This window comes from Musca autumnalis, unplaced genomic scaffold (assembly GCF_047663935.1).
Source record: "Musca autumnalis isolate F117 unplaced genomic scaffold, ASM4766393v1 scaffold_2, whole genome shotgun sequence".
Taxonomy (NCBI): domain Eukaryota; kingdom Metazoa; phylum Arthropoda; class Insecta; order Diptera; family Muscidae; genus Musca; species Musca autumnalis.
This window is the reverse complement of record NW_027411755.1, coordinates 110,384,947-110,409,932: the sequence shown is the minus strand read 5'-3', so window position 1 is coordinate 110,409,932 and position 24,986 is coordinate 110,384,947. Positions and strand designations below refer to the sequence as shown.

Here is a 24,986-nt window from a genome sequence, read left to right as displayed (position 1 = left end):
TCAAAATCCGGGTTACTAAAAGTTAAAAGTGACCATTAAACTACTAGGAGGACCTTCTTGGTATTAAGTTTTAATGTGAAAATAATATTTTTAATGTCACCAAATTGCTTTATTTTACGTTTTCAAATCCATCCAATAGTAAAAGTAAGCATGTAACAATAGCCCAAAGACTAATATTTGATATTTTATAAAATATTGTTTAAAATTATTAGCATGAAAACGGCCCAAAATGGATTTGGGCCGCCCATAGGCCCAAAATTAAAAATTATTTTTTATTCGGCCCAAATTTGGGCCGAAATGCCCAAGACGCCAACACTGGTACCGATAGGTACCAATGTCGAGAGAATAAAATCCATATGTACCCAATAGCTCCCTTATACTGCAGTTCTCCCGGGTTCTGAGCTCTCTACAGCGTTGCCATGTGTCTAATAATAATATGGGGACACAATATATATTTCTTTAGTAAAGGACAAACAAAATTATTAAATACAATACAATAAGATTGGGCGATCTATAACTATATCAATTGCATGGTACAAATACACAGGTAGCCGCATCGGCAATTGTTGGCAACATAAGATTTCAAAATTTGACATAAATTCAATGCAATTGACACATTATGTTACCATCAGCTGGCATGATAATGCTACCTGTATTATTGTACCATGATCAATTGAAAGCATGATACAATAAGAAGGTAGCAACTACCGTTTTTGGTAACATAAGATGTCAAAATTTGACATAAATTCAATGCAATTGACACATTATGTTACCATCAGCTGGGCTGATAATGCTACCTTCCTATTGTATCATGATTGAAAGAATCAGTAAATCAATTAAAATTGGAAATCCTTCAAAACAACTGCAATTAGTTGGCACTGAAATACCAAAATATTACAATACCCGCTAAGAATATAAAACTGTTATACCCCGTTTGCACTTAACCGGATTTAATAAACTCACTGGGGTTCAAATGTCAATTCCATAGCGCAACCGCCAACTAAATCCTAATGCCAACGCCGTTCAATTTCAATAGAAATGGACTGAAATGTGAGCTAAAACATGGGTTAAACTATGCACTTATACGATGATATAACCGGAGCTAGTAAACATGTCAAATAAATCCTAATATGGTTAACCCGGCAAAAAGCTATAATATAAACAGGCATTAAGGTAAAAGTTTTAGATTTACAGCAGCCCAGCAAACACAACGTCGGACGTCCGACGCGTCTGCTCAAAGTCGGAAGTTTTTTCCGACGCGTCTGACCGACTTCGGTCCGAACTCTGTACGGTTAGTCTGACGAACTTTTTTCCCTCTCTCTCTCTGAAGGGATTTTTTCTATTTTCTCTTGTGCTGCTTCGGCAATATTCATTATAAATAAGCAGAGAGAAAATAATTGTACACGTTTTCTGCTCGCATATTGTGGACAAATTGTAAATGTGTAATTGTTGATGTGCCGACGTTAATGAAGTACGAACGAAAAAGTGAGTGTATCGGAGAACAAATTTTGTTTATAGTACGGTTACACTAGAGCTTTTTTGCCGGGTTAACCCACTTCGAGATGATTTATTTGGGTTAATCCGGTTAAGTGTAACCGGGGTATTATTTTTGTTATGCGTGTGTTTAAAGATCATTCATAGTGAACCGTTTCTATATTTTTATGAAGTTAATGAAAGTAATGATTTTCTTCGTCAAACTTCAACACTTGCGTGAAATGTCATATGTTTTATATATATTGCCAAAGTTAAGTTTCTTAATACTTTGTATATTAATAACCATAGTAGAATCATTACAAGGTAGGGCATAGCAAACAGCTGATTACAATTTTTTTCTATTGGTTTGCTTATTCTTTAAAATCAGTATACACAAATTGTGTATGGTTTTGAAAAATATGACAAAATATTTTATAGATATTAAAATTCAGTCGAAATGAAAATTGTTATTACAACATTTATTATTTATATTTATTACAACATTGTGATGAAACAAACTTTGAACATATACAGAAGCTGACTCTGTAAAGAAAACTTTGCCTCCCATTCATTTTTCGTGTTTTTAGTTAATGATCCAAAATATCAAATAAACAGTACAACCTGTTGAATATTCAGTTGTGGGAATTCTGACAGAATAAGCAAATACACCCAGGCCTTGTTTTTCACAATTTGTTCGAACCTGACCTACCTTCCAAATTATTGTACCATGTTAATAACAATTGTTTTAAATATTTAACATATCCTGTTGATGAATTTGTTGTTCTTTACCGTTGGTATTTCTACGAAGTGGCTCACGAACATTTAACATTCTAAGATGATATTAAAACCTTTAATATGTTTACAGTAGATGAACAAACATATAAATGCAAGGATTTTAATTTTTCATGATTTAACTGTGTTGTTTTAGAATTTTCAAATAATAAAAATCAATTCTGTTCAGAAATTCATACAATATTTCATCAGACTTCGAATTCGGTCCGAAAGTCGTTCAAAACTTCCGAATTTCATAAGATTTTACTTCCGAATTCGGACCCATATCTGTCCGAACGTCGTTTAATAAATCAGAAATTCGGTAGTTCATCAGAATTCGGATCGAATTCGGTCCGAAAGTCTGAAAAAGTTCCGATTTTCATCCGAATTTGGGTCAGAGAACACGTCAACCACGCCATATGACTTTCGGTCAGAGTTCGGACCAAAACTCGCATCGTATGTTTCTTCCGATTTTGGTTTGCTGGGAGGGTTCACCCACCACTACAAATGCAACAGCTATCTAAGTCCCGCTATGATCTAATTTACATTTACGAAATCGAGTGGATTTCAACTGTCAATTCCTTTGTGTATATGTACGTCAAATGAAATCTCATCTGAAATCCATTGGATTTCAGTTGACGTTTTAGCAATGGAATTGGCAGTTGAAATCGAGTGGATTTCGTAAATGTAAACCAATCATAAGAACTTTTCATTCAAACTTTGCGTTTTAATTTTACCGACATTTGTCGTTAACTCAAAAAATGAGTTAGAGAATCGCACTACTGAAGGATCAAAGGAGACATCTCTCATATCAAAAAGAGCGCGCAGATTCATATTGGCTCACTAATATAACAATGTCCGTTTCTTGAACTCAAAATACAGTTGGCAATATTTAAGATAGAGCTTTATAATTTGGTACAGAGGTTTTTACTACTTCTAGGATATTCTGTCCCCATAGACCGAAATGGCTTTAATTTTATATAGTTTCCGTTAGGGTAGAAACACATTGCAGATGATTGACGGTATAGCTCCCTTTTTGATATAACCCCCATAGAACGGTACGCCCGATTTTTGGGAATTTTTAGCCACATGATTTCAACGGAAATAGCTGAAATTTGGAGTTTAGTCTTGTTGTGGAAGTTTTGAAACTTGCAAGTGAAAGTTTCAACGTGTAGCATAATAATGTGTAAATATAACAAGTGAAATATAACAAGTAATAGTACGTTTATATTTACGAAAACCACTCGTTTTCAACTGTCAATTCCATTGCTTAAACGTCAAATGCAATCCAATGGATTTCAGATGAGTTTTGACGTATGCGCAAAGAAATTGACAGTTGAAGTCCAATAGATTTCGTAAATGTAAACGTACTATAATAGTATGTTTGCATATAACGAGATTTAATAAACCCACTGGTTTTCAAATGTCAAATTCATTGCGTATACGTCAAATAAATATTCATAAAGAAGGCCAGCCTGTTTGTATTATAGGTTTTTTGCGGGGTGAACCTTCTTTATGAGGATTTATTTGACGTGTATGCAATGGAATTGACATTTCAAACGGAACAGGTCTCGTTTAGGGGCACCACTCGGATCGGGCTGAAAATTTTACCATGTGTAGTCCTTGAGACCCTGATTGTAACGACATATAACTTTCCCGGGGATGTCCATACTTTCCGTGACATGAGTCTTCACATTTCGGAAATGCTTTACTTTAACACCATTACCTTGTTTATGAGCACCCATTGCATCGGGCTGTAATGCATAGTACGTTTATATATAACCAGATTTAACAAACCCACTGGGTTTCAATAAACGTGTAATAAAAATTACCTACGACAGTTCTGACAAGGCATATGTATTCATATAAGGTAAATGCATGAATTACAACAACTAACAAAGTTACAAAAACAACATTGTTGTATTGAAAATTAATTGTCAAAGATAATATTGAATAATAGGGTCGTTCCAAAAATTGTTTCAGGAAAAACATAAATTCATTTTGAAAGTTCTCTAAAATAGAACAAATTTGAATCAAAATGTAAATATAACACATTCAAAACTCTCGTAGGTAATTTTTATTACACGTTTAGGGTGAAAAGCAGTATTTTATGGTAGCAAATTTCGAAGTTTAAAATTTCATGTGTAGACCCTATTACATTTTGAAAACTAAATTTACAAAAAAAGTAAGAATACAGCTGATTGTCACTTCTACCTTGTATAAATATGCCTTGAGTTCTGAATGCTTTATATTTACATTTTGATTCAAATTTCTTCTATTTTAGAGGATTTTCAAAATGTATTTATGTTTTCCTGAGAATTTTTGAACGACCCTATTATTAAATATTTTTTGACATTTAATTTTCAATAACAACAATGTTGTTTTTGTAAATTTGTTAGTTGTTGTAAATTATGCATCTACCTTATATACAGTATAGTCTCGATAATCCGGACACTCGTTAATCCGGACAACGCGGTAATCCGGACACTAGAATTTTTTACATTGTAGACTCAGTAATCCGGACATCTCATATTTTTCCATGGTAGAATGATAAAAGGTAGTCGCATCTGTCAAATTTAGGAAAATACAGCCCTGTATGTCTGTACGGGAGCGTGTCAAATACAAAACAACAATAGTACATGACATTTCATAATATAAATAAAATACACATACATTCATATTTGTTTACCATTACTTTTTGTGTTTCGAAAAAAAAAACATTGGACCTTTCAACAAATATTCGTACTCTGACTGGTAAGGCGCTAAAAAAACACTTTTTAAAACACCGAATTTAAACAATCCCACATTATAGATGCTATGGAAAAACGATTCTTGAAACATACACCACAATAACAACAAAATCTAATGGAACAAAGAAATTACAACAAATGCGTTCCTGGATCAAAGGATCAACACCAGGAACAACAAATGTTGCGCTATTGAAACACAGGATTGAGTGAGGATTTTATTTCTTCAGAAGCAGCAATAATCATCAGTGAAAACTGAATTCTCAATATATGAAAATCGGGTCGCAACCAACATCTTTACTACAACAACAGCAACAATTATCCGTGCCTAATTTTGCATGGAATCAGTCAGATTCGTAAGAATCGTATTACAATCGTACCTGTAACAAAAACTTATATGTATACAAGGACAATATTCACGGTCATTCCAACAATTGGCGGGCAAATCTACAATATTCCAAGGTTCTAGTATTACAACCAGGCCACGTAATTTCTGACAGCTGATAAATATTCTATGTAGCTGTTTCTTTCCCTATGGTAGTGGCAAATAATTCCCGACATTTGTATTGATATAAAGTTTTGCAACATTTTATTAATAAAAACGCCTTAAAATATAACATACATGTAGTTTCGCTTGATTAAATTTGTTATAATAAATCAGAATATATAATTGTAGTCCGGTCGGGTTGTTGTTGGTGGATTTGATCATGAACAGTTTAACTGTTTTATATGTGGTGTTCCCTGAAAGAATCCAAAGTCTGTTGTTGTAACAATGTTATTATATGTTTGTAAGTTCCTATCCTGCATAATCTGGTTCTGGGTCAATCTCCAGTTCAAGGAATGTGGCTGTTTCGATGGAATCTACTAGTCATTTGAGCATACGTTTTGCGCGGTGTCATCGATCCACGCACTATAGGAATTCAGACGGCCAAAATTTAGTGCGATATTTTTTCAAAAAAAAACCTATTTTTTGGGTACAGTATTTACAATATCGTTTTGAGTGTGCTGGTACCCCGCGATATTTTAGTTTTTCGACGATCCGGATCATATGAATCACAGATCGTAAAAATCCATCTACTAGAACGGCGGAAACGGCTACTGCAAAAATTGAAAAATTTGCAAAACATGTTTTTCAAAATATCGCTGACTAATTCGCGTTTTATGAGGATCGTTTCCATTTCAATGAAGAAAGTGAATCATCACTCGCGTTTGTGCGAAAACAGCGGTTTGAAAACTTTAGTGGCATGGGAGCTGTATCCGATTTATCCAAAAAATACTGTGTGATGCTACATCCACGGTTCTTGATGGATTTTATTGAAATATGTTTAGATCGATGTATTTTTTCACGGTTGATAGTGAAATCGGATGCGCATAAAAAGTGTATGCACTTTGTGCAAAATATAAGCGTAATACAGTTTGTTGCACACTAAACTGCAGACGATGCTACATCTTAGCGGCCAAAGTAAATCCTGGCAAATGTGTACAAATTAAAAGAGAAGAATTTGCTGTATTGGTAAACCACATGCGCATCAAGTGATTTTGAGGATTTCGCGATTTACACGCATTTCAAAATGAACATTACCCGATACAATTTTATTTCAAGATTATACCCCATTTAAAGGAACCCAACCTTTATTTGAAAGATATCCATATCTTCTGCTAGATGTTAGCGTGTTTTCGAGAAGTGATTAGAATAAAAAATGTGATTTATTGCGTGGAATTTAACTAAAATGGAAGAAAAACTCCGACCTATTTTTCTTACATTTTGTTCAACTAACTCACAAAATAAATTTTAATGAATATTTTCTCTTAAAAAAATTTTATAAATTTCCTCAATATATTTTTTGTTTTTTGCTATAATATGCAAACCGCTAAACGGATTTGTATAGTTTTGGTTTCATTTGAATCTTCGCGATGTTTAGATTACGTAAATATTTTTTATATATTTTTCAGATGCATAAACAGCTTGAATTTTATTAGAACAAGTTGTAAACTACCAATTGTTTTGAATGCTTTCCTAATTTCCGCGAAAATTTACAACTTTTTCACTAAAGTTATGGGACCTCAGTAACCATATAGTATGTAGGGAGCCCCTAATTAAGAGAGTTTCTCAATATAATGATTAGAGTCTTTTAAAGATTTTTTTCTTTTTATCAGAATTGAAACCGCCATAACTTTTGCGCGCAACAACCAAAATTAGTATCTCGAACAGATTTAAGAATGGGATTTTTTTTCCCAATGTATGTACCAAAAATCATTCATGTAGCTTAAAAAAAAATTTTTAATTTTTTTTTTTATGGAAAACTAAAAAATTTTGTCTTTTCTTCATATAAATAAGATAAAATATTTTTTTCAAAGTTTTAGGTCCACCTCTCGCCTTTCTGGCTAGCCACTGTTGACTAAGTTATACAGTCAATATGGAATTAACTATCTGAATTTGTCGAATGATTTTTCTACCGTTCAACCATTGATTGCTGACTGTGATAAGAAAAAGAATTTTAAACCTAGTGTTCGGTAGTTCCCTTTAAAATCGATGTTGGGTGTTCCGTTACTCTAAAGGAATTAGTTCATTAGTGAGAAAGTAAGTCCCTTGGAAACATGTAATGTATTCCAAAGATATTTTATATAGGAGTGCCTAAAACATTTAAAACGTTGGGATTAATAGCTTAGATTTTTGATTCAAATTTTTAGATTCTCTAATTAATTTTTTGAGTTACCGACAAAAAATTGTTGAAATTAAAACGCACAATTATGAATGAAAAGTTTAAGTAAGTGCTCTTGCTATAGGCAGAACTTAACGACTACTTTTTTGTAGCTAACTTACCAAAAAGTGTCGTTAATTACCGAAATTATACGCATTTTAATTTTACGGTTTTTTTCCCGATAGCGCAAAAAATGAGTTAGAGAATTGCACTACTTGTAAAGAAACTTCCATAAACTGTTATAAAAATCGTATGACCCCTTTTATTTTAATTTTTTTTTTATTTTTTTTTTATACAAAATCACCGGCAACTACAGATTGCTGTATTGTATTCTCGTAATTTTGCAACCAATATATTTAAATTGTATTTGCCTTATTCGAAGGCTATAACATTTATATAAAACAATGTCTTTTTTGTTGTTTTCGACGGCGAGAAAAAGTCAGTTGCTGATGTTCAAAAAAATATATTCACCGTACTGAGATGAATTCTTTGAATTCTGAAGTAACATCTCAAGTAGAGAAGTTTTAGACTACAAAATGCCTAAGAAATGTCACCTAAATTACGCTGGAGGAGTAAAATTAAGAAGTAAATGTGGTAGCCAGGAAAGCTGCTCCCAGACTAAAAATGGTCACAACCCGTGATATTTGCGTAATATGAATTCCATCAATTTAGATGTCGGGTTATGATCTAGTAAACGTCCGTTATTATTGATTTTTACTTACAAAATTGTATGTTTTTGTAACTACTCGGTAATCCGGACAATTCGATAATCCGGACACCGCCGAAACATGTGGTGTCCGGATTATCGAGACTATACTGTAAATGTGCCTTCCCAGCAAACACAACGTCGGACGTCCGACGCGTCTGCTCAAAGTCGGAAATTTTTTCCGACGCGTCTGACCGACTTCGGCCCGAGCTCTGTCCGGTTAGTCGGAGGAACTTTTTTTCTCTCCCTATCTCTCTTTGAAGGGATTATTCCTATTTTCTCTTGTGCTGCTTTGGCAATATTCATTATAAATAAGCAGAGAGAAAAGAATTGTACACGTTTTGTGCTCGCATATTGTTATAGATGGGATTCTACCCGGTATTTACCCAAAACTTGGGTAAACACCAGGTAAATACCAAATAAATATCTTTTTTGGGTATTTATTTGGGTAAATAAAATTTTATTTTGAAATCAAAATTTTGTTTTTCTGTCAGACAGAAAATCAAAAAGAATACCAGAAAAGCGGTAAAACTACGCGGACTATAAACTTTTTATACGTCAAATCGGTCGTTGGAGTTGCTTGTGCGAAAAAATTAGCGAAGAATGTAAAAATTATAGCTTTGTCAAGGAGGAATTAAATCTCAAGATTATCCACTGAAATCTTGCGTTAATCTATCTTATGATATATCATAACTTTTGGATTTCGATCCAGCATTTATGATTTTCTGCAAGAAGAACCACAACAAACTGCTCTAAAAGTTGTCAAATACTAAAAACATGATGTCACAATATATGAGAGATTTACCAAACTATGGACCAAAAAATTTATCATATATTAACTTGCCATGCATCCAAAAACGGTAATTTTATTCATAGTCAGTTAAAATTTGCTAAAACACTGCATTTTTGCATCTTATTTCATGATTTTAGTTTCTGTAGTTTATACCCACAAATTGGGTAAATACCTGGGTATTTACCCATTTTAATGGGTATTTACCATTTGGGTATTTACCCATTTCCCATCTCTACATATTGTGGACAAATTGTAAATGTGCCGAGTTTAACAAAGTACGAACGAAAAAATGAGTGCTCGGGTTTTAATTTCTGTATCGGAGAACAAATTTGGTTTATTTTTGTTATGCGTGTTGATGCATGATAGTGTGTATAGATCATTCATAGTGAACCGTTTGTATACATATTTGTTTATTTTTATGAAGTTAATGAAAGTAAAGATTTTCTTCGGCAAACTTCAACACTTCCGAAAAAAGTCATGTTTTATATACATATATTGCCACAGTTAAGTTTCTTAATACTTTTATATATTAATATTTGATTTGAGATTTGGACTTTCCGACTTCCTGACCGAACTCGTGTGTTTCATTCGATTTTGGTTTGCTGGGTTGGTACGTACTATTATGCTAGGTTTACATTTAAGTAATCGAGTGGATTTCAACTGTCAAATAAAATCTTATCTAAAATGCATTGGATTTCATTTGACGTTTAAGCAATGGAATTGACAGTTGAAATCGAGTGGATTTCGAAAATGTAAACCTAGCATTAGGCCGTATTATGGAATCAATAAACCATAGTGGCTCTGCATTATCATTGCTTCCATTTTCCCACTAGAAGAATTTTTATTGAAAATTGTGGAAGGGGACACTAAACAATACATAGTGGCAACACTCATTTTCACGCTCTCACACGTCTTGTTTTTTACTCCCAACGCAAATGTAAACAAAACTATCACTTGTTCAGTTCGTTTTGTTGTTGCCCTGATGGAAGCCAACCTTTCGTTTACTTTGTGTTGGTAGTGGTAGCATTGGAATGAAATCGTGAAGGGGAGCCCACTGTGGTCGTTTGAATACACAGAGGTATTGGCTCTTCGGGTCGTACATACGAATGAAGAGCCAGAAAAAATTAACGTCGCTCTTTCCCTCTATCTGTGATTTTGAGTTCATATTTATGTTTTCTTGTTTTATTTTGTTTATTATCTCCAACGCAAACACTAGCAACAGTTTAGTTTGCTGACTGTGTTTTGTTGCTTTCTTATCGTTCAACGTTAAACGCTGTTGCGTCGAGGTCTCGACGGCAACGTCTACGAAACGACAACGCCGGCTATGGTTATGACAGTTTTTACACATTGTGTTGATTTGCTTGAGGTTGGGGTTTATTTTTGTCCGCTGCTTATGGTGTTCTCTAGTACGTTAGAGTATGCGGGTCCGAGAGCGTGTATAATGCGGTGGAGTGTACGGCAAAACATTAACGCAAAAGTTCAAATAAGCCAAAACACACCGAAGAAGAATCTGATCTTGTTTTTGTACATGTTATAATGAAATTATTTTGCGATATTTTTATAGTCAAATCGATCAAAACAGTCATACAAATGTGCTCGCTTATGAGTTGATGTCTGAAGTGAGTGAAATAAAGCAACCAGTGTCAACGATCACACAAAAAAAAAAAAAAAAAATAAACAAAAATAAATTAAAAAAAAAAAGTTCGGTATGGAAATGTGAAAATGAATCTCTATCTTATCAATTGGTGCTGCTGAGACGAAAAGACACCAAAAGAATAACAACAACAGCAATAATAACAAAAATAAAACAAAGTAAACTACGAAGCACGTGACTGTAAACTGGGAGATTACGCAAAAAACAACAACAACTACAGTAGTAGTAAGAACAATTACCCCTACAACATCCAACAACCTTTGAAAATTCAACAAGTTATCAGCGAGGGTTGCTTGTTGTTTGTGGTGTGTTTTTTGTATGTTCCTTGATTGGTGCTGCTAACGCGCAGTGTTTATTTGAGAACACCCCCACAACCTCATGCCGCCTTCTGTAATGAAATTCCCATTAATTGAGTGGCAACAAGTGTAACGACTACAATTTAAAATCGAATCGCGGATACACTTGCGAATAAACTCACACGCATAAAAGTATCTAAACAACCTGAAGACATTTGACAAACAAATGACAGTAGTCGACCGTCGCTGACTGTAAGAGACAGGCGAAAAGTCAAAAACAAAAATATGAATGCAAATTTCATCCTCAAACAGTCGTCGACACAAACACACTTAACGACCAACAGTCAGCCAGGGCAACAGCAGCAGCGGTAAAGTCATATAAAAAGTAAAACAAAACCAAGTTTAAAAGTCAACCACAAGCAAATGCGACAAAATGAAAACGACAGCAACAACAAAAAATCTATACATTCCGAACTTTATGGCGCGACGGTTAATACTGCGCTTTAAAGGTTAAACATACAAAAAGTCATAACACCTCGCGATAAATGCGAGCAAGAGTGCACATATTCGTCGATACAAAACAAAAGCAAAAACACGAAGACAACAACAACAGAATTAACAACTGCAAAGAGGAAGGGTAACGAGCAACAAACCGACGACAACTGAATTTTGACCGGCTAAAAGAGAATTGAATGACAAATGAACGAACGGATCGAACGAGACTGACAGACCGACAGACTGAAAAACGAACAACGTTAAAATAATCAAACAACAGACAAAAAGTGTCACATTTAAGTATTGGCCTGACGCTCACTGTTGCTCACTTCTGACCGTTCATAAAGTATTTTGTTTTTCATTCCCAGTTTTCACGTTGTTCGCACTTGTATTCACGTATGTGTGTGTGCGCCCCCATTGATGTGGAGCGGGGTGCATCACTCAATGTGTATGCGTCCGCGGCGGCAAGATAGTATTTGTTTTCAATAAAAGAAAAAAGTCGGGAGAAAAAGAATTGTCGAAGAAGCAAAAAAGCTGAAGTAAATTGAAGAACGATTGTCAAAACATCAAGTTTTTATTAAAACAAGAAACGGTGCTCCACAAAAGACATCTGACCCGTTCCTCCCTTCGAGTTCTTCCCCCTTATCTGTTTTTGTTTTGTTTTTTTTTTTGCGATACACATTCATATCCAACCATCCATCCATAAGTTTGTATACATAGTTTGTGTGCATATTTGTGAAATCATCATTTATTGTTTATAGATCGTGTGCAAATGTCAAATGATCTTAATTTCAATAAACAAAACGACGACAACAACAATACCAAACATTCAAATATTTAAAACAAAATTATAGCTGTGTGTGTTTTTGTGAAAACAGTGGTTATTACCAATACAAAAACAATCCGCTTCGAATAGGAAGGAATCAGCAAAAAAAATCTCCAGTTCCATGGCATGGTAATTTAGTTTTGGTAGATTGTATTAGTTGTGTATAAATGCCGAATTGGCAACTCTAAAATGAATGTGAATCCCAAGTGTCAAGTGTCAAAATTCAAATAAAAAAAGCTAACAATTCACAAAATACAAAACAGAAGAAATCCAAGCAAAACGGAAATTCATTAGAGTTCTCTCGTATCTTCTCAATATTAAATTCAAAGAAGTGTAAAAACAACACGAAAACGATATATTCGATACAGCAACAAAATTCAAATTGTCTTCAATTGATATTTTTTCCGTTAACCATCATTCAATCAGCCGTCCAGTTCATTCCACTTGGAATTGTTTGGAATGTGGCCACATTCAAATATGGACTATAATGAAGGACGTCGATACTGAGACAGCGGTAGTAGTATGGCCATCGTGGTGCTATTCCGGTAAGTGTAGAAAAAAATCACAGTAATCAATGTCGCCAAACCTATCAATCACATCCATTACACATGCACCCATAGAAGTGCCTCATCTTTCAGACTTCCGTTGTACATACATTCATATTTGTAACATTTGGACTATGACTCTTTGTAGGATAAAATTGCACTTGTCCAGAAACCATATGTTGCGCTTTTAAAGCGCGTCTTAACGAAAGTCAGACATGACATATACAGTTAGTTAGATACCAACAAAGTAAAAAACGCAAAGATAGGCTTAAAAAACAGCAATTTAAAACTATGTATCATGATGCGCAATACATAAGTTGAAACAGTAACGCCTGATATTAAGTTTGTAATCTCGTTTGTAACTCGTAAAAATAATAATTTTAGAACCAACCAAGTTGATCAGCATGAAATTTTACGTCGGTTTAGATATGCCCGTCCGACTGTGATTCCGATGGTGAATACAATTTTGCGAAAATTGTTGGTATTTTAAATGGACCAATATAAACCAAAAGAAGAAACCGTGCGCAACAGATACTCGAGGGATCTCGCTGGAAGTACTAACATTGATGAATATTGGAAAAAGGCAAACACCACAATTTTAGAAACAGCAGCCGATCATTTAACTGCCAGGAGAGAACCCAGAAAATGTTGGATATCAGACGATACTAGGATCCAACAGCGGAAAAATATAAAGTCGCAACTAAATACAACTAGAACAATATCAATAAAACTTGCCTTAAACAGACATTACAATGAGCTGGATAAGAGAGTTAAAAAAGCGCCAGAAATGACAAAGGACGTTGGGCAGAAAACATTGCTGATCAAGCCGAGACTGCAGCATCATCCAAAAAAACAAATGTATTAAACGCTAAGGAATCAATTGGCCCAGATGGTACTTCCAACACAAGCCGCCAATAACAACTTGACATATGGGTACATCACTACATCAACATACTGTCCATAAACCACCCAGTCCAGAATTCAAATATCTACAATTGCGAGCATCACGAAACTAAAGACGACATATGCACAACAACTCCTTCCATAAATGAAATATGTCATGCCATATCATCCCTAAAAACAACAAATCAGCAGTCATTGATGAACTCGCACCAGAAATGCTAAAAGCGGACCCATATACAAGCGAATTAAGCTTACATCCAGTCATCAACAACTTTTGGAATATGCACTTTTTATTTTTAATAATTAGTTTCATGAACTATTATAGACAATATTTATGCTAAAACAAATTGATATAAGTAAGGGAACATTAAGAAAAATGTAATACTAATTCTCCCTTAAATACCCTCTTTTACTACTTTGTTCAGCATTGTTCTAAACGATAGAATTTCGTCAGCAATTCCACCCGAGCTAAGAATGCAGCATGCTGACTTTCGACAATATTATTCCTGTGTGGATCACATATATACTCTTAGAATTATCATAGAGCAATCTATAGAACTAAGAACATCATTATATCTACCTTTGGAAGAAGTAGAGGAATTTAATCGCCTCGGCAGTATGTTAACGTCGATTGGAGGCTCTGAAGAAGATATATATAGCCGCATGCGAAAAGCAAAACAAGCATTCAGAGCACTCAACAATATGAGGAGATCATAGCAAATCAGACATAGTACAAAAATACGAATATTTAACTCAAATGTACAATCAGTCTTATTGTACGGATGCGAAACATGGAACATGTCCTCAAGAACCGCTAATAAACCCCAAGCATTCGTCAATAGATGCTTAAGAAGAATTTTAAGAATTAGCCTAATGTGATTTCGAATCAATCCCTTTACGATAGATGCATCCAAAACCCAATGGTCATGGAAATTAAACTAAGGAAATTGCGATCGATTGGTCATACACTAAGGAAACAAGACGGAAATATTGGCAAAGAAGCCCTTGAATGGAACCCGCAAGGTAGCCGCCGTAAGGGTAGACCAGTGCTAATGTGGAGACGGCTAGTTTTAGAACACTGATGGTCAAGTCATTGCTGCTTACGCAATTAGCAGCAGAACACCAAACAACCACCATTAGTTTTACACACAAAGCTAAACGCACACAAACTACGTCCCCGCAAGCACACAAAAGCCTATGCACGCGTGCGTAGGAATTTATGTTTCTTTTCTCTGCTGGCCAACAATGGTTTAGAAGAACTGAGGAAGGCGAATAAATCATGGAATGAAATTAAAACTTTAGCTTTAAATTGAAATAATTGGAAACGATTTGTTGTGGCCCCATGTTCTACCTTGGAATCTGGATATTAATAATAATGGACCGACATATTGTCCAATCTAATTGGCAGTTTGTTCTCCCTGAGGGTAACAAACTTCCTTTCAAAAATTGTCAACATATGCAGGTTCACGAATTGGTATTGCTTCCCTAGTAAATCCATCTTGTATGAATGCGGATATGTATTATGCGACGAATATGATATGTGTCGCACTTTTGGACAGAGAAGGTTAAATCAAATAAGCACAAGGCGAAGGCCGGATCTCTTAACCAACAATTTCGTGAAAGCTCTAACGCAAATATACACTAACATTTTACATGGATCTGATGATTTTGAAGAATTTAGAATAGGCATCATATTTACAACCCATAAAATGGGTAGCATAAATGACGTCTATAACTACCGTGGAATCACATTCATGAATTGCATTGCCAAGTTAATTTTTGGCGTCTTTAACAACAGAATTACGGACTGGGTAAACATATTCCAGATATAGGACGAGTATCAGACAGGTCTTAAGAAATGGAACTCTACAGTAGACGACTTCTTTAGACTATCAGCTTGAAGAAGTTATTGAATAATAACATCGATGTAGCATGTCCGAAAATAAAAGAAGAATGGAACTGATGAGGGTCTGTGGCCATATTCGATGTTATAGTCTTCCCTTCCTTACCCCTTGGCGAACAAGACCAAATTTTCTTCACTAATAAATTAGTTGGTTTTAATAAAGTATTAAAACAAAAAGTGGGATTAATCCAGACTATTTTATAAAAACAAAATTATAATAGCCACACAAAACGTCACCAATGTTCTAATATCAGCTGTAGAAGTAAAACACTGGGTTTCAAATGTCAGCTTCATTGCGTGTACGTGAAAATAAAACCTGATAAAGAAGGTTAACCCGGTAAAAACCTCTAAAACAAACGGCGTTTTCTTGTTTTAAATGGGAGTGGAGGTAAACCAGTCTAAATCTGAGATATTTGTCTTTAGGGAAGTGGTAAATTATGTGAAATGCTAAGAATAGTATACGAGTATAATGACATTCATGCTTAAATCATTTTTGGCAAAGGAATAAAAAACGCCGATCCAAATTGAAACTTTGCCCTTTAGTCCTTCACCAAAGATCATACCAAAAAACTCATTTTTCTTGAATTTTTCCTACTACCAATATTTTTAAGTTGTTCTTTCTTTAATCTAAAAAAGAAAATTTTTAAACTACTTTTGGAATTTTTGTTGTTGAAAAAAAATTGCACAGTTTTGTGGTGAATGACTATCTGCGAAACCCTATTTTTGTAAAAGCGATTTGCGGTGCCAACGATTGCCCGAAAAGGGATGGGCCGATCTTCGCTTTTTTTGAGGGCGTTTTAAGAACCTAATAATCTTGTCTTTAATCGAAACAGAACTTTAAAAAATCAATTTTAAAAAATTGTGAACTTTCAAATTTTCGATTTTAACGAAAAAATTTTTTTCTGTCAAATAATCGGGAAAAAAAATTTAAAAATCATTCTCGCTAAAGACAATATTTTTATGTATTTAATAAGCTTACCAAACAGGCCAATTATCGGCCAATTCGTTTTCGATCTATCGTTGTATGCTACATACAAATCACAATTTTTGATAGTGATAAGTAAAGGTAACCCCTTAAGCAAGAAGGCCAAGCTGTTTATGTACTGAGGCCTTAACTCCGGAATTGTTCTGTACTAAGCTCCTTCAAAAGTAGAGATCAAGTTTTATAAAAATTTGTATTTTGAATGTAAAATGTAACAACCGTTGCAGCAGGGGTGGACAGAGTTGCTCCTTGCGCAGCTTATGAGAAACCGAAACACTAGTTAATTATAGTTGTGTTGCTTCAAATGAGGCTACCAGTATTACAATTTTTACCATTTTAACTTGCAAAGCATTCCTTCATCCCAAAAAGTGGAAAAACTAGAAGTAATTTCTTTGAAAAGGGCAACTTAAATGGCTTTTTCTTCTATCACTGTCTGCCAGACAAATTTCATCGGGTAAAAAATGGTCAACTGCCCAGCAATATCGAATTTTCATGAGTGCAAATGAAGTGGTGAAAGATCCGATCTTTGTCATAATATTGTCATGAGTTTAAATAAATTGATAAGTATCCGTACAATAAATGATCAAATAATCATGTACCTGAATAATTGTTTACTTGCAAAAGTAATTGTTAAAATGAAAATAAATGTCAGAAGAAAGTGATCGATATTGGCAAATTTTACATATTTTAATTAAAAATACTATGTAAATTGTTATAAAACAAAGAGAAAAATATATTTTGTGTTTGGAAACCTCTTTCCATTTTGTGGAATTAAAAATAAGTACAAAAGAGACCCGGTCTACAAACCATAAGCTGTACCCACCGACCGACACCGATATAGTAAAACGCAACTATTGCCTTGGCTGGGCCATGGCAAGAGGATGAATAAAGCCACCGACATATGAACACGAGTCATTTAACGACAAACCTCCAATGCAAAGACCAAGTTGAATATGATGTCACAAAACATGGCATCCAAAATTGGAGAAGCATAGTAGAAGATGGGTGCGTTTGGAAATATATTCTTAGTTCTTATTCCACATAACTATTTTAGGTGTTTCGGTTGAATTCGCATTTAAACGAATTCATCAGTCACACTTATTCTTGAGCTCGAGTCGTCATAAAATTGGGGAAGGGTTCTTCGTTTCAATACAAAGAACTAAGAGAACTGATAAGTCTGAGAGGCGTTGGACGAAACTAGTCTTCTCTGCCATCCCCTAAAGTAATCAATTTTAACTACATCCCTCTTTAAACTTGTTGTTTTTAAATTTGAAAACAACAAATATGAGATTAAGCGTGACTTACGTACAAATAGTAAGTTATTATTTTATTTACGTACAAATAGTAAGTACGTACAATAGTAAGTAACAATGTAATTCTATACTAGGTCTGTTCGTTTACTCAATAATTTGTACAAGTCCAGCAACTTCTTGTAATCGACTTAGGTCTTTTGCATTGTACTGTAGAGTAAGTCCATATTTACATTAGGCAATTTTCCTTGCGGCAATTGTCAGTTTGATGAAGAGAGGGGTGAGGCATTTGGTAACCCTTTGCCTCTCAACACCCTTTCTCACCAACAAACTGACAATTGCCGCAAGGAAAATCACCTAATGTAAATATGGACTAAACGAACAACATCCAGTAACAATTTGTACAAATTGTAAGTAAACGAACTGTTTCCTTAAATATACTTTGAAGTTTTGATTCAAATTTTCCAACAGAATCGAAATTGACAGCTTGTGTCGTTAGAGAGTAGAGATTAAAACAAAATTTCATATATAAGTATATGTGTTGTTATGGCTAATATTTAACCCTTCAGAGTTCTTTTAGGGCTTTAACCATATTTCCAACCAAACTGGTTGTAAGTTTGCATTTTGTTTTCCCAGGCGGTAGATCTGTCAATATAGGTCTATGTTTTGATTTAGCGTTACCATTTGACAAATGTACATTAGGGTTAGGACATTTTGGCCTTTCTTCTCAAAAATACTTTCCTGGTGCGAGAATGTATGAACGCATGCCTACTAATGTCTAAAGTAATATTTGTTCCATTTAAGTATTAAAAAATTATAATTACGTGAAAAAGTACAGCAAATGTTTATCTCCCAAAAAAGCATAGAGAAACAATTTGATTTTGCTATGGAGAACATCTGCAGTACTGGGATAACGATATTATGCCAGTTTCAGAACTTGCAAGAATCTACAAATTTTACTACGATAACAATTTTTCCTCTGCATTGCTATAGATTTCATACATTATTCCTTACCCATAATGGCTTACATAATGAAATAAATATATGGTCACCTATTATTTGCTATCTTTTCGATGTTGTGTAATATTTACTTATTTATTTACTTTTAAATAAGTAGATACGTATGTTTGTATTTTTTACTTTTTCTAGGTTAATTATGTATACTAATAATGTACTTACACGGAATTACTTTCTCCATATGACATCCCCTTAGTAAAATAATGGGTTTGGCAGCTGATTTTGAAGTAGTTACTGCTGTCATGAAAATGAAAGAAACCCCAGGATGCTTAAAATTTGTTTAATATTTTTCGCTTTACAAACATTAGAGAGGGTGTGTTGTTGTTGTACCTCCGTTAACGTATATGGGCGAGCATAGCTGATAATAGGTCTGTACGATAACCCAAAAATTTTTACAAATTTTTACTGAATGCTGTTCGATAAAAAAATTATCCAGCAAAAGGGAGAGAGTTTTGTAACTGAGAACTTGCAAATTTTTGCTGGGAAAATCTTGCTTGAGAGAGTAAAATTCACTGAGAGAGGTTGCTGGAACTGACTGAGTAATTATTGCTGGGAAAGTTATCGTACACACCTAAAATGTAAAAAACTATTTGGTAAATCAGAATTAAAATCTGTCCAACACCGCAGTTTTGCTTCCGTTTTTATTATTAATTATTTTAAAAGAAATATACACAACAAAGCGCCATTGTATTACCTATAAAAAGCTTATATTAAACTGGTATATTATACAAGCCCCAGTAGAGAATAGTTTTGCAACTTAAACACACAATTTCGGCTTTCTGTCGAATGCTGTTTTCTATTCTTTTTATTTGGCATTCTTCTTCAATATTCTATCAATGACTTCAGCTTCATATAAAATATCGCTACTGATGTTCAACTTCTCTTCTTTCTGGTTTATTCCATTTAATATTTGCTGATCTTTTGACATTTTAAAAATCAAAGATCACACCCGTAATCGCTAGCAAATGATGCAACTGCTAACGAAATGGGAGCCACAGCAAAGCTTAAAGATGAAATTTGTTTTCTGGAGCACAAAGTCAATTTGAATTTTTGAAACCAACAATGAGCGAGAAGAAATTGTGATAACCCAAGTAACTGTAACAATGACCCCTGATCGATCATTACGATGACGAAGCTGCCTGTGTACCACTGCGATTGCGTTGACTTGTGGTTGGTCTCTATACGATTTCCATAATTAATCTATGAAGTGGCTTGATCTTTATACTTATGTATACGTACATATGTACATATATTCCTAGTCCATTCTATAGTTCAGTACATTGTCTGTGATTGGTCTGTTTGGACTAGTTATTGGTATGCAGATTAGATTTGTCGGTGAAGTAACATTTTTGGTATAACTCTTATGATTTACCTGAAACTGATACATATATAAACATTTTTATAAAACAAATTATCGTATATAAGAATCAGGATAGCTTCTTGCCAGTAGGTATTTTGTGAGATATTTTTTTCTCGCCATTACCATGCAGTATGATCAGCGAACCTGTGTATGATGGCCTGTCCCAATGTCAGACGAATAAGTGCTGTATCGACACACAATGACCATGATAATGGTTGGAATGACTATTCTGAGCTAACCGCCGACACATTTAGAATTTTAATGTCTCCAGAATCAGTCAGTCATTTGGTGCGTCAATCGATGCAACACAGTCCAGTGCAAATGCATTTTGTGCGAAACTGCTTTACGTCTATATGTATGTATTGACACATACATACATACATATTTTCAATACTGGCATTAATTATGAACGTCTTCTATGTATATAATTAACTTCAGTCGGAATAAATAGTGACGACAAAGAAACCTGTGAAGTAATAAGAAATAGTACATAAATGGGATGTAAGCGGAGGATATGTTTTTAATGCTAAAATTAAGGAATTTAATCGGCCTTTTCTATTGAAACTGTCTGGTTAATATTTGTTTAATAATGAAGATTTTGGGTGGTGGATAAACAAATAAATCAATTATCTATTATAGCAACACTAAGCTCAACATCGGGGATATTCCCAGAAACATATTAAGAAGACTCGAATTGTTGTTATAGTGTGACTACGTGGTATTTATATCCTACACCGCGTTGTGGTATTACGGTATTACGTCTTTGTGCATTAGTGTGTAACATACAAAATTAATGGGGGTTCCCTTGAGGGAAATACATAGAATCACCAGTTTCTGAGTCGATTTATGCATGTCCGTCCGTTTGCAGCGTACAGATCGCATTTATTGTCCGATTCTGCTGTAAATTGGGGAAAATAATTTTTTAGCCATAGGAATAATGCTATTGCATTTGGCGAGAATCGGTCCAGTTTTGGATATTGGGCCCCATATCCTAAATTCTGTCCAATTTTGATAAAGTTAGGAAAATGTCATCGAAGTAGAAATAAGTTTGCCAAAAAATATTAAAATCGTAAATGTTCGACCGATTCGAGGTATTTGGTGCACCAATCACACTATGTGTGTGTCCAATTTTGATGAAATTTGAAATGTGCCACTTAATTTGGTTTTGAAAAAAGTTTACCAGATTATATTGAAATCATTTTTGGATCGAAAGCAAGTCATTTACACCAATGCTTTTCATTTTCACCAATGCTTTGGCATGTCATTTCCACCAATGCTTTGGCATGTCATTTTCACCAACCTTTTGCAATGACATTATCATTACGACGAGAGTTTTAACAACGTTGGTTGTGATTTCGGGTCTCCGACAACATATACATACTAGCGGACCCGGCGAACTTCGTCTCGCTATTAAGGAATAAAATTTCATACAAAAACTCAATTTTCGATTTTTCCAATTTTCCGACTTTTCCAGAGGGATTTTCCAAAATTTTCTTCCGTAAAGACCTTCTCCTCGAAAATGCGAATAACTGACAAAAAATTTTACAGAAATCGGCCTAGCCGTTCTCATTTTATGAATTACTATACATTTTTTACACCATTTTTATATATATAGATTTAGAAAAATGTGTATAAATAAAAACACAAAATTCATCTCTATTGGATCGATGGAATGGGTTCAAATGCTGATTAAAAGATCGGATCTTTCACGACTTCCTTTGCATTGGTTCAAATGCTAATGAAAAGGTCGGATCTTTCAAGACTTCGTTTGAACCAAAGCAAAAGATGCAATGAAATCACGTCATCGCATGGAACCCCTTCCTTCAAATTTTGCTGGGTATACATATATTCGACCGATTTGAGTATATAAGTTCGCCATTTTTTTAAATTGTTCGGGTTTGTATATACATAGCTCCCATATACATATATTTTCGGCCGTTTTCATGTATTTGACGTAATTTGGTCTAGAAAAATGGTCGCCACATTTTATTGGAATCGTGGTGGTGTCGGGTATCACATAGTTGACCCCGCCCGCCTTTGATACTTTCCTGAGAACACCCTTGTGTACTTTTTACATCCATTATTATAATTTATTTAACTCCCACTGGAACATAAGGCGGTCAACTTATGTATAGCGATTCGGTAGCAAAATTCTGCAGTTGCAGTCTATACGCAGAGAAAAAAAATATGATTGAACCAACAATATTCGAAGAGCAAAATATATGTATATTGTAAAGATATTATTAGATTCCGTATGTAGTATCGTTTTTGTCAAGTAAAACAATTGCTTTTGTGAAATCCAACAATAGTTTTTGCCAAATGGACAATATTATTCTTATTTCTCCAACAATTTTATTCTATTCTCTAGGTATTCGATGCCGTGGTGAAAAAAAATTGGTGAGACAGGATGATTTTATTTATTTTTTGTATGTATGTCAACAATGAGACTCTTGTTCTTATTTATTTCCTCTTTTCATTCTGTTTTTGTGTTTTGGTGGTTCAGTTATATCGGCACAATCTGAAAATTGTTTTGGGAGGAAACCTGCCTGGCCATAATTTGCAACAAAACTTGACCATGAATTGTGTTGATAAATACTCGTAATATTATTAGTGAAATTTATACCAATTATGTGGAAAGTGTATATGAGAATTATATACAATCAAATCAAAAATTTCAGTAACAGGTTTTCTGGACTGACAATAGTTTTTGTAGACATTCTCGATTATGATAGTCCCTACCATCGGTATTATTTATGATTTTTACAATATATCGGAAATTCGCAAGTAGTTGTTTTTTTTTTTTTTTTTTGGAGTAAAGATTTGCAATTACAATGCTTGAACAAAACAAATATATTTTTGGGACAAAAATAGATAAATATTTTTTCTCTGCCTGTATTACCTACAAAGTCCCTGTATTCTTCAAATTTGAATTTTTGTAAAAATATCTTCGTTTCTTTTTGCTGCAAACATGAATGCTTATGTCGCTGCGATGGCTTGCCCATTCCCGTCTTAAAGTGTAGTCCTAACTCTCGAACATATTTCAGACATCTGATGGAAACGCCACAGTCTGGCATGTCCATGTATTAAGAATTATGCGGATTCTACTGTACCCTACTTTTGTCCCACATTACAGGTTTCTCAATTTGGTCATTGTTGTTTAAAGAACATGTAGAATTCTTAATGCACCCACATTACGGCTTACTAGCAGGCTGAATCAAAAGATTCTGCTAAACTTGTTTAGTCCGAGTGATCTAACCTCTACCAAAGAATGGAGATGTCAGAGTATATAGTCCTGTCCACACCTAAGGCCAATGATTATGAAGTTTGTGCAACCATTAACTAATAATTAGAAGACTCCGACTCTACAGATGTGGTCACCCTGGCTAATAAAGACAATTCTTGTTACTGGAAACTGCAAAAATCTTAAGCGCACTTATGCGTGTGTACATCACCTATCTAAGGCGTTATGGGTTCAGGGGGTAGACGAAGGTTGGGTATGAGCGTATTGAACAAAATACCTTTGAGTTCAATGCGTACCTACATTGAATTATTCATCGATCATTTACCCCGACAATAACAACAGCAAAAGCAGCAGCGACGACGACGACATCAACGCCAACAACTACAACAACAACAGAAACAAAGTATGTATTTATTAAGTATGTAGTAAGTAGGAAAAGGCGAAACAAAAACAATAACAACAAAAATCAGAAAAAAACAACAAACAAACAAAATTACTTAAAAATCTGACGAGGCGTCTTGTACGTGCTCAAATAAAATGTAGAAAAAAGCAAAACTCTGCGACGCTTGAACTGACAACCGTACAAACTTAAGCTCGAATTGAAAAGATCAACAAAGTATTATCAGGACCGGGGGTAAACCAGTGGTCAAACTATGATATGTGTTAAGATGTATGGTATGTACATAAATACGTCTGTACGTACATACATATGAATATATGTATACATAATTATGTAGGCATGTATTTGGCTTTATTTACTTGATTTCAAACACCTTCATGGACATTATCGTGCATACATACATTTGTACTTATTGTACATACTTCCCATCACAAGAAACACAATAGAGAGATGATGACATGAGATATTGCTGTGGGGTCAACCTATACATTAGGTTTTAAAAGCTTTATTGAACATGGATTCACATAACCGTTTGAACTTTGAAAATTGGGGTTTTAATAAAACAGTATTTATCTACTCAACTATCACAAAAATTATATATTACTCTATTCCAGAACCTGCAAGACTCTACGATCAAAAATACGTTTCAGACAATGCGGAGTCAATTGAGCCCTGTCCGTTGGCCGGATAAATCTCGAACGGATCAACTGATTTGGTCCAAAATTCGCACCTCGCAACAAATTGAGTACGAAGATGGGCCATATCGATCCACTCTTTCCGGTACCTCTGCGACAAATGGCACGAGAATTCTCGAAGGCCCAAACTTTGCACATCGTAATAATGCATCCAGACATAGATCAGGGCTCCGAGACCTGTCCTTTAATAACACTTTTGCGACAAATGTTAACACTTGTTGTGCTCT

The 24,986-nt window shown here is 34.5% G+C and overlaps 2 protein-coding genes and 1 long non-coding RNA gene across 21 annotated transcripts in view; 2 read left to right on the top strand and 1 right to left on the bottom strand.

Moving 5' to 3' along the window:
• LOC141394440 (uncharacterized) overlaps positions 1 to 24,986 on the bottom strand; it is a 326,009-nt gene that overhangs the window by 292,627 nt on the left and 8,396 nt on the right. The gene's annotated exons all lie outside the window — the stretch shown is intronic.
• LOC141393023 (uncharacterized) lies at positions 4,832 to 5,607 on the top strand. Its single transcript, XR_012409977.1, has 2 exons — positions 4,832 to 4,998; positions 5,057 to 5,607. It is a non-coding gene; the product is annotated as an uncharacterized lncRNA (long non-coding RNA).
• Positions 10,157 to 24,986, top strand: part of Samuel (SAM-motif ubiquitously expressed punctatedly localized protein) — a 126,252-nt gene continuing 111,422 nt past the window's right edge. Inside the window, exons 1-3 of one of the 18 annotated variants that reach the window (XM_073968759.1) lie at positions 10,595 to 10,811; positions 12,399 to 12,592; positions 12,671 to 13,008. In XM_073968759.1, coding sequence (XP_073824860.1) covers positions 12,951 to 13,008 — 58 coding nt within the window. In that variant the 5' untranslated portion in view covers positions 10,595 to 10,811; positions 12,399 to 12,592; positions 12,671 to 12,950. Of the gene's footprint in view, positions 10,252 to 10,364; positions 12,230 to 12,398; positions 13,009 to 24,986 lie in introns of those variants that run through there. The other 17 variants (XM_073968758.1, XM_073968760.1, XM_073968750.1 and 14 more) reach the window with 17 other exon arrangements.